Source organism: Phyllopteryx taeniolatus, chromosome 5 (genome assembly GCF_024500385.1).
Source record: "Phyllopteryx taeniolatus isolate TA_2022b chromosome 5, UOR_Ptae_1.2, whole genome shotgun sequence".
Taxonomy (NCBI): Eukaryota; Metazoa; Chordata; class Actinopteri; order Syngnathiformes; family Syngnathidae; genus Phyllopteryx; species Phyllopteryx taeniolatus.
In genome coordinates this window covers 16840314-16860206 of record NC_084506.1, presented here as the reverse complement: position 1 = coordinate 16860206, position 19893 = coordinate 16840314, and the positions used below count along the sequence as shown (strand labels likewise).

At 40.4% G+C, this 19893-nt stretch overlaps 1 protein-coding gene across 12 annotated transcripts in view; it reads left to right on the top strand.

The window, feature by feature from the left end:
- LOC133477886 (voltage-dependent calcium channel subunit alpha-2/delta-1) overlaps positions 1 to 19893 on the top strand; it is a 90422-nt gene that overhangs the window by 11693 nt on the left and 58836 nt on the right. For all 12 annotated transcript variants that reach the window (XM_061773208.1, XM_061773206.1, XM_061773205.1 and 9 more), the window contains exons 4-5: positions 16624 to 16683; positions 18854 to 18889. In XM_061773208.1, the coding sequence (XP_061629192.1) occupies positions 16624 to 16683; positions 18854 to 18889 (96 nt within the window). The remainder of the gene's footprint in view (positions 1 to 16623; positions 16684 to 18853; positions 18890 to 19893) is intronic.

Genomic DNA, 19893 nt, shown 5'->3' with positions numbered 1-19893 from the left:
ATTTTTTATGTTGAAAGGTAGTGCGCTAGTTAAAAAAAATAATTAAAATATAACATGTATGTAACAACTTAAATTATGTGTATAAAAATGTAAAAAATAGTATTCATGAAATTTTTAAACATTTTTTCCAATTTGAAATTGTTAAATATTTGTACGTAAGAAGATATCACTATTATTATTATTATTATTATTGATTACATTTCACAAATAAATAAACATTATTACAAGATTTCATGCATTTTTTTAATGAAAAAAATAAACAATGAAAACTAAAAATACATTTGGAATGTTACTAGATCTGGTGGCAACTTGGTGTCAAAGGTAATCTGTTGAAGTGAGTTGGGACATAAGTAGTGCTTTGCAGCAAACTTGTTGCATCAATAGGAAATAAACCTTTTTTGGGGGCTGTCAATTATTTGCAGATTTTCGCTATTGTACAGTATACTATACAAATATCCAAATAGGTAGAGGGGCTTTAATTCTGTCAATTTAAATTGGTTCATATGACATTCATAATTACATTCATTAAACGGCTTTCAACAAACATCTCCACTTGAGTTTATTAACATCTTATTTCCCCAAATATCCAGTTTTCAGTTTCTAGTAGTGCCATCTGGCTCCTAATTAACTGAATCATATGTTGAATTGTTTGGCTGGCTGAGCGTTCGCCATCCCAAGGGACACTGAATTGGATTGTTTGCTTTTTCCTGTGATAAATAAGCGCCATTGTCCTCTAAGAGGAAGACGTTGCACTCCTCCGTGTTGTAATAATCCTCTGGCAGCTCGCTTCCGCCTCCAAATAAAAAAAACATTTTGCTCAATTGCTACTAAAGGCTCACAGTTGGGATGCAAAGAAGCATCCAGGCTGGTTAATATCGTCTCTTTTTGACCGCATCTGAAGCAGTAACTAACTTTTAAGTGGAACATAAAAGAAGATTTTGTTTTGTTTTCTGACCCCATCAACCATACCAGAGCTGAGCCAAATGGCTGCTGGTTAGAAACTAAAAAATAAAGAAACTAACCAACTAACCTGACCACTGTCCCGCGAGTAATGGCTACATTTACTGAACAAAGATGACCATTCACAGGTGATTAAGGATAGTTGATTAAAAAATAAAAACACTTTGCCAAATGGCTACTCTCTGGGAGTTCTAGTGTTAAAAAAGAGATGAGAGGGCTCGCTCATCATTCTTTGCAGTAGTAAGAGCGGTAAGAAAACACAATTCTACTCAACTGCCACGAAAACAGGTTTCATTATACAAGTCACGTCAACCAAAAAGCAGAAATTCAGCGCGGTAATGAAAGTTACGACCCTGAGGTTTTTCCTTTTCTTTTTTTATTTCTTCTAGGAAAGAAGTGGGTCATCGATAGATGCTTGCCTGTGTGTTCATGTGTTCAGAGGGCGCCGATAGCATTTGTCTCTCAGCACCCCAACGCCTGTATGAAGCATCCTCCTGGTTGTCTTATTAGTAATGCAGACAGTGGCTTCATAAACACGTCTCCTGCCAAGTGTCTGTCTCGTGTGTTTTAAGTAAGCAGTGGGAACAAGATTGGCTCTATGCGAGTGGAACGGATTTCTGTATCCAGCGGTACCTTCAGTTACCATGTTAATTAATTATGTGACCATACTCGTAACTTAAATCAGTTGCATCTCAAATCAGACTTCACCACTGAAATGAATGGAAATGACTTTAATCTCTTCCACATCCCTCTACACTTGGAAAATGCGAGCGCAAAGCACGACAGTACCTAATGTTTTGTCAGTCCTTGTTCATCGGATATTGTCCTTCCACTGCAAGGAAATCAATGTGAATTGATGGTGGCCGGATGTTGTGAAGCGGTGGGGGTCCGACACGCACTCACATCTCAGATTTTGTGTGTGCGCTCGTGTGTGTGTTATGACTCCGACAGTCCAACTCACCTCCAAACATCGATCACCTCTTGCTCCTTATTGCGTCTTTCTCTCATTTGTCACGTTCCTGCCCTGTGAGTGACCTCCAACCATATTGGTATTGCCTTCTGCATGCCTGAGGACACACATAATTGGATGAATGAGTGAGTGACTGACACACACACACACACACACACAATGGTAATCACACCCATTACACATCAAGCAAGTCCATCTTTCACTGAGGTGACAAAGAACTTTCATATTCCTGTCTCTGCTCGACAGCCGCAGACTAAGGCGACGCTTTAACCAGTCCCCTATGTGTGGCTATGCATGTGCACTCATGCCTCCATAAATAAGTGTGTGGGAAGAGCGTGGCATGCATTATTAATGAGCACTTGGCCACACGCTGCAAGGAGAGCGAGCACAGTATCAAAGGCTTTACGATCCATGCCGGGCGCGCGCATTTGCACATGGCGGCCGTCGCGGTGTATTCCGGCTCACTGGCTGTGGTCAGTCTGATCTTGTTACCTGAGGTTAATGAACCGAAACAAAACATCAATATAATGCCATTGTGTTATTTTGTTAATAAAGACTAAGACCTGCATTACAAGCAATATTGTTTTCCTGAGGGAGAAAGATGTGTTTATTTGTGGTGAGGCATTTACTTTTTCAAGTGGACAATTATTTGAAGAAGAGCCCGGGGACACTATTTGAGGAAATACAGTAGTTATTTTAACATTCTTTCATAAACACATTGAAGCATTTGTGCATGTAAGTTGCAATTTGCAGGAGCAGTGATTATTTTATTGGAGGGTTAGGTTTTTATTAGCGCTGAGGCATTCATTTGGATGGCACAACAATTTATTTAGGCACGACATCTGTTAGAGTGAAGGCGATTGTGGTTCTTGAGTGTATTGTTTCCATAACAAAAAAATAAATTACAACAAATTCATATTTAGAAGTAAAACAAAGAAGGTAAGAAAGTTTTTTTTTTTTTTCAAGTGAAGGTGGCACTGCAATTAATTGAAGTACACCTCGCCACTATTTTAGTTTAGTTCATGTTCATCATCAGGGCTTCAAAATATACTGGCTTCTGCGGTGAGGCAATTATTTTTTTCCAAGTGGACAAATCACGGTGATTATTTGGGGCACTGCGTCTATTCAAGTTCAATATTTGAGGAAATGCGGTTGCAACTTCAATCTGTCACAAACATTTTGGATCATTTTTATGATGAAACTTTCCTGAAATTAGGCGTGTATTTGAGGAAAAGCATTTATTTTTTCTTATGTAGGGTAGGGTTGTGTAGGCTTTGTGTGTAGGTTCTGGGGTGAGGCATTTTTTTTTTTCCAAATGGAAAAATCATGGTGATTAATTGAGGCACCGCATCTATTCAATGTTCACTATTTGAGGAAATTGGGTTGCTTTGTCATCAGCCTGTCACAAACATTCTTGATCATTTGTGTGATAAAATGTTCCGGAAATTAGGCGTTTATTTGAGGTGAGGCATTTCTTTCTTCTTCTGATATATGCTGTGTATATTTTCATACTTTTGGATGTAAAAAAACTGTTCAAAATTAATGCACTGTGCATTCATTAACTGTGCTTTTGTCCTCAAGGACTTATTTTGCCCCCGTCACAAGCTCACTGGAGTGACCAAAATATTAGGAACAGCCACAATAATAAACATATTGTTAAATTTAATATCTCTTGGACCAGTATGACCATAACAGGTTAGTGTTACTGAAACCGGGTGTACCCCGCGCAAAGATAGCTGGGATAGGCTCCAGCAGCCCGCGACCCTAGTGAGGATAAACGGTAAAGAAGATGGATGGATGGATGAAAAAAAGCGAACTGATAAAACACTCAGAAGACATATTAGTTATGCATACTGTATACATTACGTGAGCAATAATGTGTCTTTTATATGTTGGCATATAGTACTTTGTGTGTGCATTTGGTGACGAACTCCACGATCCGCAACACTAACTTGTGTAATACCTCATGCCATGCCACTAAACCGCAGCTGGTATGCACTGTTTTTGCTTTCAAAGTTACATTCAGTAACTCACTATGACTATAATCCTAATTCAAAGGTTTATGGGTAGGTTTGTTCTACTGAAGATAGTAAAGATCCAGGGCAGCGTGGTGATATAATAAGAATATTACAACACCTGTATTTTTATTACATCACACCTAATGTCCTAGATTTATTTATTTATTTATTTGATTTTTTTTCCAAGTGGAGAAGTGTATGCTCGGCGCATGTAAACGCCTTTGCAACAGCATGTACAGTAACTTGCTGTTGTGTATGCTGCAGGTGTACGGGTGTACAGTATTTCTTCTTCTATTACATGCTAGATGCTGATGCCGGTTTTTGTTCTGCACAAACACACGTAACAATAAAGCTGTCCTGGTATTCAAATGTAGACATGCAGTTTAGATTATGTCATTTTAAATAGCGACGACAAAGGCAGGGATGGTTCAAGTCACAATTCAGTTTGTTTGTTTTTATTCTCAGGTGGCACAATTCCAATGTGTGTCATGGCAAAAACGCATGGATTCGGATATTTTCAGAAGTCGAAATCATGGCTTTTTTTCAAAGTAATGGCTGCCAACGTGAGTGTAGCGTAAACACACAGATCGGCTGTACCACATCAATGCTACCATGACCTCATCAAAACACACCAGTTGGAGACACATACACATCCATGTCTGTTTTCTTTAAGAAAAACACTGTAAATCTCTTAGCTACAGTGACAGCATGGTGATTATCAAAGTGAAGTACGCGTGAAGAATCAAACACTGTACATTTCAGAGCTATAACTATCAATTTTTTTTTTTTTTCCTTGTATTTAAGCGCAGTGTTAATGTTCAAACGGTGCATAAAGTTACCGTAGTTTACAATCATAGTTAACATACTATTTTAGGAATAAAGCCTGTGCCTTGTGGGCGAAGAGCCAGCCCAAAACCAACTAAACACTATGTAACGTCTAATATTTGTATTATTTATGCGTTGTTTACATCTGTGTTGTCACTGCCCGGTGTTGAGGTTTATGGAGTTATTTACGTGTGATTTGGAGGTCTGCGCAGGTGTAAAAACAGCCATTTTGTATATGTGTCACTTAAAATGTACATGGATATACAGTTAAGAAGTTGGATATGTGTATTAAATCGGAACTGGGCACTCAGGACTTGCGGTGTAAATCCAGCCTAACTCTAGTCTGTGGTGGGCTTTTCAACCAAGAGCATCACGCCAAGCATCCCTCTGTGATCTCCCACAATGCATTAAGGCACTTTCAAAGAGACACAGGGGCTGCACACATGCAGCGTTCAAATGAAAAGCTACAGTAGTGCGATGACACGTTAGGGACAGGCGTGTATCATGATGTACTTTGTGGGTATGGTATTGTGCAAGTACACAGTACTGTCAACTGTCCTGTCCCTTTGTAGAAATACGGTGTATGTGAACTGAATTTTGTAAAAACTGTGATATGGCTTGGTTGGTATTAGGTAACCAAAGACTGTGGAAGTCAAATAAGCTACAAATCAGTATCAAACAAAAAAGGGTAATTTAACAAAACTTAATCCCTAGCCTGCACCGTCAAAAGAGCAATTTTTTAGCCAGTTCCGCAAACACTGACACTTCACACATTCAAACTAACAGCAGGCAAAAAAGAAGGCTACAATCACCATTCAAGCCATTTCCCCTGTTTTTTCTAATGGCTCTACCTTGATTAAATGACACAGAAGGGTTTGTTTGTGATTGAGTTTTTGCCACCCGGAAGTACTTGTGACGCTACGGTGAAAAGGTCGCGACACAATGCCTCTCCCAGGCCTACCATAAATCTCGTTAGAATTCCCCATCTGCGCTGCGCCCTCTCACCAACACAGACACACACACACACACACACGCTGACACCACTCGTCTGCTTAACACAATTAGTGCAGCGCGGAGCTGGGCGGTTGAGTAACATCTGCTCTGGAGACTGAGACATCTCTGATCTTATCATAACCTCGGCTCATTATATCCATGCGCATAATGTCGCATCTTGCGCTCATTATGGAAACACTGTGGCAGAAGACGACCGATTAACAAATATATGCCCCCACCACCACCACCCACAACACTGCGTCACGCCAACTATCAAACTCATGCGTGCATTACACAGGAAAGCACTCGATAAACTTTGCATTAAAATAAGTGATCTTAATTATTCATGAGCGAAGGAGTCACTGAGATTATATCTATGTAAATAGAACAATTAGGGAGTATTACACATTATAATTTCAACAGCAACATTGTTGTAGTTTATTAAAAAGGGCATAATACGAATGATCATGTAAGAACCTTCTTTGTTTTCAAGATGGCCCGAGGGGGCAGATTATAGTAATAACGAATAAACATCAGTAATAGATGCCCCATGTAAAAATGTTTATAATTGCCTATATTCACAGTTAAAACGGTAAACATATCCCAAACTATGTTGCCAAAACATTTAAATATCATTGCAAAGTCATCTTACAACATAACCCTTAAAAATATCCATCCATCCATTTTCTGAGCCGCTTCTCCTCACTAGGGTCGCGGGCATGCTGGAGCCTATCCCAGCTGTCATCGGGCAGGAGGCGGGGTACACCCTGAACTGGTTGCCAGCCAATCGCAGGGCACATAGAAACAAACAACCATTCGCACTCACAGTCATGCCTACGGGCAATTTAGAGTCTCCAATTAATGCATGTTTTTGGGATGTGGGAGGAAACCGGAGTGCCCGGAGAAAAACCCACGCAGGCACGGGGAGAACATGCAAACTCCACACAGGCGGGGACGGGGATTGAACCCCGCACCTCAGAACTGTGAGGCTGACGCTCTAACCAGTCGGCCACCGTGCCGCCTCCCCTTAAAGATATGTGACTCACAAAAGTATTTAAATTTTAAAAACAAAATTCGCAGAATGTGCACGTGTAAATGCAGCGAAGATTCACCGTAACTCCCACTAACAACACAGGCTAAAATGTATTATTTCTAAACTACTTTTCAATTTACATTAGCTGTTGAACCCATTAGTCAAGTAGTTGATTAGTAGATTTTACGACTCCGCATCGCCATTTGAAGTCGATTAATTGCATATTACGTTTTTCTTGTCTTCTAATTTTACCAGTTTTTACAGAGGATTTTCACCTCGCCTGTCTGCTGCCGTTGCCAGACCATGAAACTCTGTGGAGCAGTGAAATCTCCGGCCAACAAGTCGACACAGTTTTCATACATCTGTGCGGGTCCGAAAATAAGATGAAAAGATGGATGAGAAGAGCGGTTAACCTCGCTAGCTTCGGCTAATCCGCCACAAGTCTTAAATCATTCATACCAGCGGGACTGTGAGACTGGTGGTGGGGAACATGTAAAGCGCCATCTTCGCTGCCAAAAATGTTATGTCCAACAATACACGGTCAACAACTGTGTGCTAATGAGAACGTTAATCATATCACAACACTCACCCACATCACGACCCTCGTAGTCTTTGGTGGCAGATCGGAAGGAGCATAAAAAGTCAATTAGGCATGTTTTTCCAATGAATAGGCTGGAAGATCCAGTTCGACAACCCCCCAAAAAATTTAATAGGTAAATTCATGAATTGGGAACCGCGAATATGCCGGGCCTTACTGCATTTGTTTTTGGGAGCCATATGGGCAGCAATATGGGATGCATGATGAAGTTATTCTAACACAGTTTGTTTTCAATTATAAACAACAATGATCTGATGAGATAATTAGAGCTTCTGTTCGCACACAAACTTTGTCGCTTCCTAACACTTGTTTCACACGCTTGCACATGTCCGGAAGAATCTGGAATATTATGCACATGCAGATAATTTATTACACCGCCCTCGATGTGGGAAGTTATGTCTTTGCCTAGATTTTGTGACTCAAAAAGCTAGTTTTTCATGAGCACAGCAGGGTGGACAGATCTTCCCATTCGTTTATTGGGCGGGGGGTGCCCACTATGTAATGTGCAGCGATGCCCCCTATAGGACTGGTGTGGAACCTGATTGAACACAACGTATACAGTCGTGGCTACGCAATTTATTTCAGCAGTACTAGGTTTCCACTGCATCTCTTCCAGCAATACTCAGTGCCGCCTGGTCCTGTATGTTGCGGCAGGACGTGGTACTTAAACTGAAGGCGTGCAAATCTAAATTTGGACTTGCCTCTATATTGTAAAAAAACTGACAAAATGATAAATTAAATATCCCCGATGTAGTGGGGGCACGAACGATAAACACGATAGCTTATAACTGGGCTTCACTGTCAGTGTTGGGAAGATGACTTTGGAAATGTAGTTTCAAGTTACGGTTACAAGTTACCCTGTTGAAAATGTAAGAGTAATGTAACTATTAGTTTACAAAGTCATAAAACTAAGTACATTTGATTACATTTTGATGATGTTTCTTTATTTTGAATGAACGCATCAACAGGACCCCTGGATGTTTCCTCTAAAAAGCCCCATCTAGCGTTGAAAAGAAAATGCTTGGTGGTACGTAAATGCACACTGGTAGTATCAAATCTGGTGCGCTTTTATCATTTTATGTACACCACTGGCTATAACACTGTATTTCTTGTTACATGTTACCAAAAAATTTTGGTTTGGTGGGTTGCTACGGATTAATGGCATTTCCGTTCATTTCAACGCGGAAAGTTGATTTGCGATACGAGTGATTAGCGTCAAGGTACTACTGTATTTATAACAAAATAATTCTTAGAATTCTTCTAAGACTCACTGATGGTGTAATTGTACATTCCGCCTTTCGCCCGAAGTCGGCTGCGATAGGCTGGCGCTCCAGAACAGGATAAGCGGTACAGAAAATGGATGGATGGATGAATAAATATTTATATATGAGGCTTTGGCTGACATTTTATGCCACTAGATGTTCTCAGAGTTAGACACCATTGACATCAGAACGAGAGACAGAAAGCAGCTGTGGACGTTCCTGTGGGAGATTCGGGCGAGATTCTCCCACAGGGCCTCCACAGCGCCTCTCACCTTTTTATGTTATTTTATACCTCCTTCCCTCTGCTGTGGCCTTCGTCCTAACCCTTTGCTGCGCCACTCTATCAAACTGGAATATAAAAATCAACATGTTCTTTATCTGCACTGACCTCCGTTTGATGTGCGTCGCGTTCGTTTTTTTTTTTTTGAATAATTGAATAATCCTTTTGCCTCGTTTCTTCAACCATGCAGAACAAGATATTTGCTCAGTGGAGGTTTTCCATGTGTTTGTTGTTTTCAGGTTTTAATGAGGTGTTTTCCTCTTTGCCCTCCATTAATCAATGAACCTTACAATTCTCCTCTTCCTGAACTCACTTCTACTCGCCTTCTAATATTGATGCTCTCACTCATTGTCATCTTCCTCCTCTTTTATGTTTTTTATTTTGTTTTTGTTTTTTATGGGCTCATTGATGACAACCCAAATGTGGATTGATGTTAATGGGTGGACGGAATACAAGCATATGTGTGTGTGTGTGTGTCTGTATTAATGATCTTTTAGGCCATTACTGCGCTTGCGAGTATTGCTTTGATGTATAAGAGAGAAAGCAGTGTGCTCTGAATGGATTGATTTTTTATTTTTTTTGCATGCGCACACAAGAGAGTCTGAGGTTTAGTCGAGCTGATCTCATCTTTCCAGTCTATACGTGCTCCTCTTTTTTCACAATTCAACATGTTCTCGTGGGGATTAACAAAATACGGTGCAAAAAGAGTTAAGCGCTGCATTAAACATGAGAACCGGACTATGTTCTGGCAACATGAGTTGGAAAAGATGAGTTACCCTACAAATTCTTTAGTATGACATAAATTCAAATCATTAGGGGATTAGATAGATACTAGATTGATATAAGATACTATTGTAAAGATAATTAATGATGACAGTGATTTTTTTGTTTTTTTTGGTCTGAAATCCTATTAAATTCCCATTGGAACAGGCAAGTGAGAAATATCTATTTGTACTCTAATACTGTAATAGTGGAATACGTATGCTACATTTCAGGAAACAGGAAATTGTAAACCTACGATGAGGGCAAAATGGGTGGAAAATCGTGTAAAATTGGGGGAAATTGGTGTATGGTCCAAGGATGGGAATTACCTAAAGACTTTGAGGTGGAACTGATTGTCGATTAATCGAGTATTGAAGCAACTGAGGCAAAATGGAGTCCAGTACCATCAGAAAATAAATCATCCCTCAAGACTAGTTTCACCGATCGACACAAAATTGGGTGGACTATTATAACAGGTCGCATAAAAAAAAGTCTCCAAGACCCATACCCGAATTTGAAGAGGAAGTCAGTCGTTTTGGTTCGAAGCAGCCATTTTGGGTAAATTATAAGGCTGGTACTTTGATGAATCCACTTGCCAACATCCCTACTGTTCTGGTAAAAGCCTGCCTCCCATCCCTGGACCCCCTCATCACTAACATCATCCACTCATCCCTCTCTTCTGGTATTGTTCCCACAGCATTCAAAACCGCAGCCATAACCCCACTACTGAAAAAACCTGGTTCAGATCCAAATCATTTCAGTAACCTTCAGCTGATCTCCTAACTCCGATTTCTCTCATAAATCCTGAAAAAGACCGTCACTTGCCAGCTCCACTCCCACCTCACTTCTACCAATAATCTCTATGAACATAGCACCGAAACAGCACTCATCAAAATCATCAACATCTCCTTCTGCCAGCTGACTCTGGCTTACTCACCATCCTCATCCTCCTTGAGCTGACTGTAGCTTTCAATACCATTTCCCTCACCAACGTCCTGAACACACTCCACCACATTGGCATTACACGCACACCCTCCAGTGGTTCAGTTCTTACCTGTTTGGCTGCACTCAGTTTGTTCAAATGAAATTATTCAAATCCCATCCGTCCCCCGTTTCTTCTGTTGTCCCCGAGGGCTCTGTCTTGGCCCCCTCCTCTTCATCACCTACTCCATCCTACTTCTTAGCAATAATTTCTATAAATTCAACTTGCACTTACACTGTTAGGCGGATGACACCCGGCTCTACCTCTCCACCAAACCCACGCCCACTCTTCCTCCTTCCTCCCTTATTGACTTTTTCTCTGAACTCTAACACTGGTTCTTCTCCAACTTTCTACAACTCAACAGAGATAAAACTGAAATCCGACTCATACTACTGTGTACCAAGTCCATGCTAGCCAAAACTAACAGTTTTTCCGTCACACTTGATAGTTCCTCTCTTTTCACAGACTCATTAACCCTCTTCAGATCCAAACTCAAAACACCTATTCTGGACTGCCTATGCACCTTAACACTTCCCATAGCATTTGCCAAATCGATGGTTTATGATTTGTTATTTTTATTATATCTTTTGACATCTTTTAACTATGTTTGTACAGTGACCTTGAGTGGCTTGAAAGGCGCCAATAAACAAAATGAATTAGTAATTATTATTATTATGATTATTATAAACTCCCCCGAGGGAATTCACCCAAATGACCCCAATCAGAAGCAGGCATTCATGACTGATGGAAGATAGCTGAATTGCATTTTTTAGCACTGATAGGCAGTTGTAGTGGATTTGTTTTGCTCGCTCTGCATGATTCTTCTTCTTCTTCGGCACTTTTCAAACATCCATAGATTTGAAAGCCAGCTCTCATCCTCCTCCGCAATGAAGGTTACAGCTGAGCTGGTAATAGCTTTCCTCGGGTCTCCAGTGGTCAGCCACAGTGACGGAGTGGACTCATTACAGTGTAGGAGCTGAGCCATCTACACTACAATCACAGAAGGGAAGACTAATGAGCAGTTAAAGGGAGATCGTTACGGGCGGCAAGTTACAGAAGCCCATTAACTCAATTGTTGCGCCGCTGAAATTTCCTTGCGAGGGAGAGGAGATCAATTTGGGCAAATGACAACTTGCAGTTAAGTCTCCAAGGCCCTACTACTTTAAAATGGTGTACTTCACTACTATTACACAAATTAACAAGTTGCACAACTGTTGAGGAGCAGCCTCACCATGTCAGTAAGTGAGATTTGTCTTTTCTCCAATATCTTGCTCTTGTATTGGATTGTTTCCTCTGGAACCTAATGAAGCTAGCGTATGCGCCTTATCGGCTGTCGGTTGTCTCCAAAGACGCATCGACAGGAGGGTTACATCACGGCAAGCGCAGAGCTCCGTTAGTAAACACAGCTTGATATGCTTGCCCCTTTAAAAGTATTGGAACAGTAAAGACTTCTTTATACTCACACGGATGGCGACCGCGCTGTCGTCACTGCGGCTGTCCCACGCGTAGTTTGTCTTTATACTGGCGCGCAACCCACGTGCGTTGTTTTGAAAGTATGCTGCAGTTCTCCTCCAAGTTGGGGGTGTCGCTACGGCTGGTATTGGCTAGGACACCACAGGGTGGAGTTTCCTCTACATTTTTTTTTTTTTTTGCTATTTCCGGTAGCCGTTTTTACTTTACTTTCAGTAACAAGGAACAAAGCAACAACAATGGCAACAGTGTCTGCTAGAACAAATGGACCTAGATGATCAGATGATACGTTTAATTATGCTGCAAAATCGATCGAGAAGGCGGCGACGTAGATAGTATGTCGAACCAATGGGCACATTGGTACGTCATCACAGCATGTGACTAAAACGGTCCAATCACGAGAGAATTTCTCCGCGGCGTTCGACGCGCAGCAACTATTTTTGTCGGGTGCGTGGCAAACTACGCAGACGTGCTGCGCGTGGCAATTCGTCGGTCACGTGATGCAATGCGGGCATTGTCGGCCACCCGACCGCGGGACTATAAAGAGGCCTTCAGATTTGGGATTTGGGAGTCCTAGCTAAGAACGGCTAATATGAGTTAGTGGTTTGTGCTCATGAAGTCAGCACATTTTAAAAATATAGAAAAAAAATATGGATATTGTAGAAATAGTTTTGTGAATGTTGATTAAATAGTGAAGTAATGATAATGTGTCGATATGTTATTTGAATGTGACTGATTATAAATTATTAATTTATACAAAATGCTTGGTCGTCAAATGCTCACTGACACACTTAAGTCTGGTGCGCTTTTAATATTTTCAGTGCGCACCTGCGCACCACTTATGTGCACCCCTCCCTGTATTGCTTAATGACTCAGAACTTTGAACATGTGTTTATGTCCCAGAGGATTTTTTATAGTTGCTCTGTTGCTGTCATACTAGACAATTGTGTTTCCATCCATCCTTCCATTTTCTGAGCCGCTTCTCCTCACAAGGGTCGCGGGCTGCTGGAACCTATCCCAGCTATCATCGGGTAGGAGGCAGGGTACACCCTGAACCGGAAGCCAGCCAATCGCAGGGCACATACAAACAAAAAAACATTCGCACTCACATTCACACTTACTGGCAATTTAGAGTTGTCAATTAACCTACTACGCATGTTTTTGGGATGTGGGAGGAAACCGCAGTGCCCGGAAAAAACCCACGCAGGTACGGGGAGAACATGCAAACTCCACACAGGCGGGGCCGGGGATTGAACCCTGGTCCACAGAACTGTTGAGGCAGACGCTCTAACCATTCGTCCACTGTGCCGATGTTTGGAACTTCAGTACATATAAAATACTAATGATAAAAAAAAAAACCCGAAGTTTGGTGCTACTGTAAAATAATATTTTCCCACAGAAATTGTATTAAGTACTGAACTGTTAGGCTGCATTAATTTATAAACCCTAAAACGTTGACAAGTTTTAATCAAATTCAAGCTTTGTGTGTTGAACAAAGATATATACTGTGTATATAGTGAGAGATAGGCTCATTAGGCTATCTTTCCATACACACTCACACGCGCGCGCACACATGCACACACACACACGCACCCTCCCCCATATCTCCCAGAAGTCCTGCCATGAATTTTTAACAAGCATGTCCGTCTGCTCTCCACTGAGGCGTGTGTGTGTTTGTACAGATTTGTCCATGCATGTGTACATACACACGTAGTACAATGCAGTACAGTGGCAGTAAGGAGAAGATTGACTTTTTGTGAGTATGCCATAAAAATTAACACGCATGTGTGATCTAATGGCATCGGGGTAAATGACAATGATCATATCACACATTGCATTGAGAAGATAAGGAGAATGCTTCATCTACCTATGTGTAGTGATTGAATGCGTGTGTAACAATTAAGGAGTTTATATGTATATATATATATATATATATATATAAATGTTTTCCCAACTGGATCCCGGGGCATATTTTTTGACTTTAACTTTCTGTGCAGTGAATTATTGATGAGTAGGAATGAGTGAGATTTTTATCCAATTATGCCCTCCTATTTCATAATCCATCTACATGGATATGGAAACATTGGTTAATATTGTAATATGTCCCCTGTGGTACAAACTGTAGAGCTTCCTGGTTCAAAGTAACCAATAGCCAAACTCTTTGTTATATCTTTAGATATTTTACACTGTTTGGACCTTATTTTGAACAATTAATCAGCTTTTGGGTGATTACAAAAACGGAGCGTTGAGCATTCATGATACAAATGGAATATCAGCCAACACTTGGCCTTCAGTTGAATTAGACAGCTGCAACTTGCACATCAGTGTCTGAAGTGAAATGAAGACAAGCTAGCTGTCATTATTGGTCAGTTGAAGCAGGTTACATCGTGTCAAGGAGGGAAATATAGCTGTCAAAGTAAGTTGGTCCTATTGCTAAATTGAAGTTACTTACTGTATGTAAGAGAAGAACAATGGAGTTCCCTGAATTTTCCTGGGTGCATTTCAATCTTGGTTATGATTCAAACAAGGGCCTTAACTCAATTTCTCTTAACAAGCAACTACTGTGTCTCCAGAAAACAGACTTTAGGCTGTACCATTATCATGGTGAACTCTCCACATGACCTCTACAATACAGTGACTATCAATCATCCAACACAACATTCTTAACATCAATATGATCAAAAATGGCTTCACCCTAATTAAATAAATACAAAAGTAAGATGCACAAGTTACCTGTTGTTGATCTGGTCTCAAGTCGCATTGGTATATGATCTTATCTGAGCTGATATGATATGATTATATGCTATTGTCTTTTAGCAACATTCAGTTTGTCAAATGAATGTATTTTGTGTTAAAACCTACCAATAAGTACAATTTTAGTTGTGCAAAATGTCATTCTTTGAATGTGACTGATGTAAAGGTTTGTCATGGTTTGGTGTAAAATGCCCGTGTTTTTTTTTTTTTGAGGTTGGCTGGGCCTCCAGTGTGCCTTGTAATCTTCTATATCCCCCACCACCCCCACCATCATCCGTCTGTCTTTGGATCCGTCACTGAAGCGTGAAGTTGTTTGAAAGGATTTGACAAACACAAGCAGTGTGCTGTTGGTATCCAAAAGAACCGAGGATGGAAATATCATTGTAAATATGATGAATGGATTCGCTTGGCCGTAGTGCATTTTTGTCATTCTCAACCCTTTTGCTCACGTTTCGATCATCACAATAATGAGCAAGTGCAGCTTTAGATTTAGTTGAGCCTTTAGGCTTTATTTCTAATTCAATTAAAAGCAGACCTGCGGCAAGGCCAAACAAAGCAACACGTGTCCACCTGACTCCTGCGGCCAGATGATACTGTTCCACTGGCTGCCAAATCCCAAAATGCAACGTGGTTACCATACGTACTGTATGTGAAAAGGCTAAGACATCGCAAAGTGATTTGCTAGCGAACACACCATGTTATGTCTTCATAATCAAGTGTTTTGTTTTCACTTATTTCTATACTGTACAGTATGTAGAGTTGCATTTTCATTCATTTAATGAGAAATATTAACTGCAGTCACGGAAGCGATTAAATTCACGAAAAAAGATTTTCACTCTACTTGTGTTTGGTTATCAGTACTGTATTTTCCATGACTTCTGATTTGAAATTCAATGAATGCATTATTAAAAAAATCATAGATGTTAAAAATGAAATGCAGATGCAATTTTGAATAGGTAACAATATGATGACCTGATTATACAGTACGTTTATATGATTTTCACAGTCTTATAGGCCCTCTGAGGGAAACCAGAACTATAAAGAAAATGTTTGAAACGAGTCAAGGTAACAAAATATGAAAAAAAAAATAAAAAAATCTGCAATTGACTAAATCCGCAATAGGTGAACCATAGGTGATATATCGATGGAACACTGTCCTGTTGTATTGTCTGTCTGTATGTGCTGCCTCACCGTTGTGCCCACTGACCAGTCCAGGTTGTAACTTGCCTCTTGCCCAAAATCAGCTGTGATAGCTGGCTCCAGTTTACCTGCAAATCTAAAGAGAAGTGCTACAGCAAATAGATGCCTAACAAGAGTGACACCACCAGTCTTTATTTAGCAGAGTCCTCTTTGAGTGACAAGGCTCAGTCAGTAACTCACTTGCTTTTGACGTGATTCTGCGACATGCCATTTCATAGGCTGCAAAACCCACCCCTACACACACACACACACAAACGCGCGTGCACACATACACGAGTAATAAAACCTTTTCACTCTGACATTATTATGCTGTGCGACGTGGCCTTTTGCCTCACAGTGCTGTAAGACCTCGATAGCCCAAGGGAGGGATGGTAGTAATATATCCGTGTCTGCTGATTTTTCTGCACATTCACCATCATCACACAGACCAGTGACTGAGTGGATGTTTCGTAGTTCCCAGACTGAAATCCTTGTCATCCTTCATTCCCACCCACCCCCCTCAACCTTCTCCTCTAGAAACTGGCTACAGCTGCCGAGAAGTTCCAGATGAAACATCAGTGGAAAGACGAGTATGAGGTGAGGTGTGGGATTTTTATATTTTCATTTTGCATTCCTGCATGAATAGAGAATTTGTAGAGATTTGGGGCAATAACTATTTAAATTCTGTCAATTCACTAACAACTCGACACAAAAAGCAATAAGGATCATCCACAAAATCGATTGTCTAGGTTACGCTCACTCACTCTGCAGATATACTGTTGCCCATTTCAAAACAGCACAGATTTACAAAGTTAATAATAATCATAGTCTGTAACCACAAAAGAGAGATACAGCTCGACTCAATTTTATTTAGAGAGCACTTTTAAAAATGACTGCAATTGAAACAAAGTGCTGTAAATCGAAGATATAACACAGGACATTATGACACAACACAGTTTAAAACAATGAAACGATATCATAGTTAAACAATAAAGAGTCTCATGCTGCGTTGAAAGCCAAGGGCTAAAAATGGGTTTTAAGACACGTTTTAAGGGCAACGGCAACTGGGACCAAACACCATCATTTGTGGGGGGGGGGTTTTTTTCCAATAAGGTTTAAAAAGTTCAAGGTCATTCAGGGTTTACTGTCTTTAAAACATATTAAAAGTGGTTTTAAGGAGAGGACATCTTTCTTCTTTAGTGGTGCATAAATTGGACTGTCATCAGCATAGCAATAGAAGGAAATCCGATGCTTTCTCAGGGGCCCTAAAACCCCTGTGAAACCCCATAAGACAGATGGGTTGTTGTTGTAATTATTATTATTATTACTATTGAAGCAGAATTGATGTATAAATTAACAGGATATGGAGAAGGGGTGGGATTCCACTTTTATTTATTATCAGTCTTTTCTGTTTTTTTTATCACTTTGGTACATATTAGTAATAAATAATTCATTCAATCAATCAATCAATCAATTAAAAGGGCTATGATTTGAAGTCTAGAAGTCCAGACTTCTTCGCACTTGTTAAACAAGGGAAAAAAAAAGTGTTAAACTTTAAACCTTAAAAAAAAAAAGGAATTTTCACCCAAGCCAGTACTAGAGGAGACGCCGCAGTGCTATTTAAGCCTGTCAACTCCTCTAAGATCTTTTTTTATTTTATTTAGTGTCGATCATATACATTCCTGCGCTGGCCCAGTTAGGGGCGTACCGCAAATGACGTAGCAGAAATGACGGCACAGAAATGAGGCATTTTGCCAAGCGATATGAGGGGGGTTGTAAAAAGCTAATTAAAAATGTTATTTTGCATTTCGGTAGCATAAAATAATCATTCAATAATTGCTGCATAAATTAAAAATAAAAATTTTTGAGGAGCCATTGCCTCCCAGCAGCTGTGTGGATGGTCACCTGGTCACCACCCAGCGCTCCGCTCATGCTTACTGGTCTGTTTTTATTGCTTTTGTTGATCCTTATCTCATTTCTTTTAACGTGTGTGTAAGTTAACTTGCTCGAGATTAATAGTTGGAAGAAGCGGGTTGAACGGTCGGTGAGAGGCACAAACGTACATACGTATACCGCCCACGTACATTTTGATACCCGCAGGTACATTATAAATATAGTTAAGTATTGTTGTAAAAACCATTAATATGTTTACTGTAATTTATAATTTACATTAATTGAATGGTTTAGGGGGAACCCGGAAATGTATTTGTGTTTCTCTACAATAACAGGTACTGTGACACCGCAGTGGTTAGAGAACGTATATGTACCCTGAATATTAAACCACTGACAGTTTCTCTCTCTTTTATTTACTTCAAGGGTTTCAACAACTCTATTATACACTACGTTGGTGTATATTCACCTGAGAGGGGTTGGGATAGGGGAGAGGGGGACAGTTGGACTCGGCACAGCCTACGTCATATCGAAGCAATGGCCCGCTTTGCTGCTAATGCTTCCAGAAATAGGGGCACCAAAATTCATTGATTATAGCTTGACGTTTTTCATTGTCTGTTGTTGATTGTTCTTTTTTTCTGAGTATTTTCATGTTCAGAATAAACGTTCAAACAAACTAGTCACCTTAAAGGAAACACATACACGCACGCACGCACAAACAAGTCGCGCATATGGGTCTATTTAATCATCTCAATTGCTTTAATTGCAGAAAGCCCTTGCATCCTTGTGTGGCATGCATGTCAACTTCTTGTTCGCATCACATTATGATGATGTTTTTTTTGTTTGTTTGATTTTTGCCTCTCATGCTTGTTTGCAGGATGAAGAAATTGCATACTACAATTCCAAGGACAATGTGAGTGTTTATTTTCCTCCGACCAACACTGTACAAGGACTAAAGCATTGGGACACACCCTTCTTGGAAGACCGACATGATGTCGGAGACAGTGCATCTTTAAGAATTTCTGTCCATTTGTGACCTGATGGTTGGGGTTCCCACTCAGTACTCAAGTGATCAATTAAAACTACTCATTGTGTACCATGTACTGTAAGTCAGCGGGGGGGGGGGGGGGGGGGGACGACACACAAAACATTACATTTATCATACATACAGAACAGTCACGTTTTTAGTTCTAAATCTGTCTGACTGTCATCCTAATTGGGATATATCAGCTTTATACATGGGATCAAATTACTTAATCATATTCAGTCACATATCGTAAACCCTCGCACCTCCAAAATCACTATTTTACTTACTTTCTTTTCTCAAATTAAAAAACAACAGTTTCAATCTTGAGGCGACATGAGGCCATATGGCTCCCGCGGAGCAAGGGAAGAGGCGGAGTTTTTCAAATAATTGAGCGTTCAAGGGACTTAATAGATTAGTTCTCAAGATATTTGGCTAGCAATGCATATTTATAGACAATGAGGTAACAGACCAATAGTATCGATTTGTGGGAAAATATGTAATTGACCAAATTTGGACGTAATATTTCAGCCCGACAGCGACGATATGTCCCACATTAAGGAATCGCTAAAGAGGTGCGTCCCAAGACTTTTGTCATCAAAACAACTCCGATGTGAGCCAGTCAAGATGTTGACCTCCCTTTCACATCCCCATCCTCCATCTTCCTCCTTCATCTTCGCGCTTTTCACTCTTGTCTTGTACTTCTTTGCTTTCATGCGACGTATCCTTCAAGGCTTTCTTCTTCTTCTTTTGTCGTCTTCTATTCATCCCTCCTCCTGCCCCTGCACCCTTCCTATTTTGCAGGTGAATGACAGATGAGATAGATGAGGCTGCTGTATTGTTGCTTTATTAGGAAGCAAGTGTTCAGACTCACTCCTCTCCCTCCCGTCCTC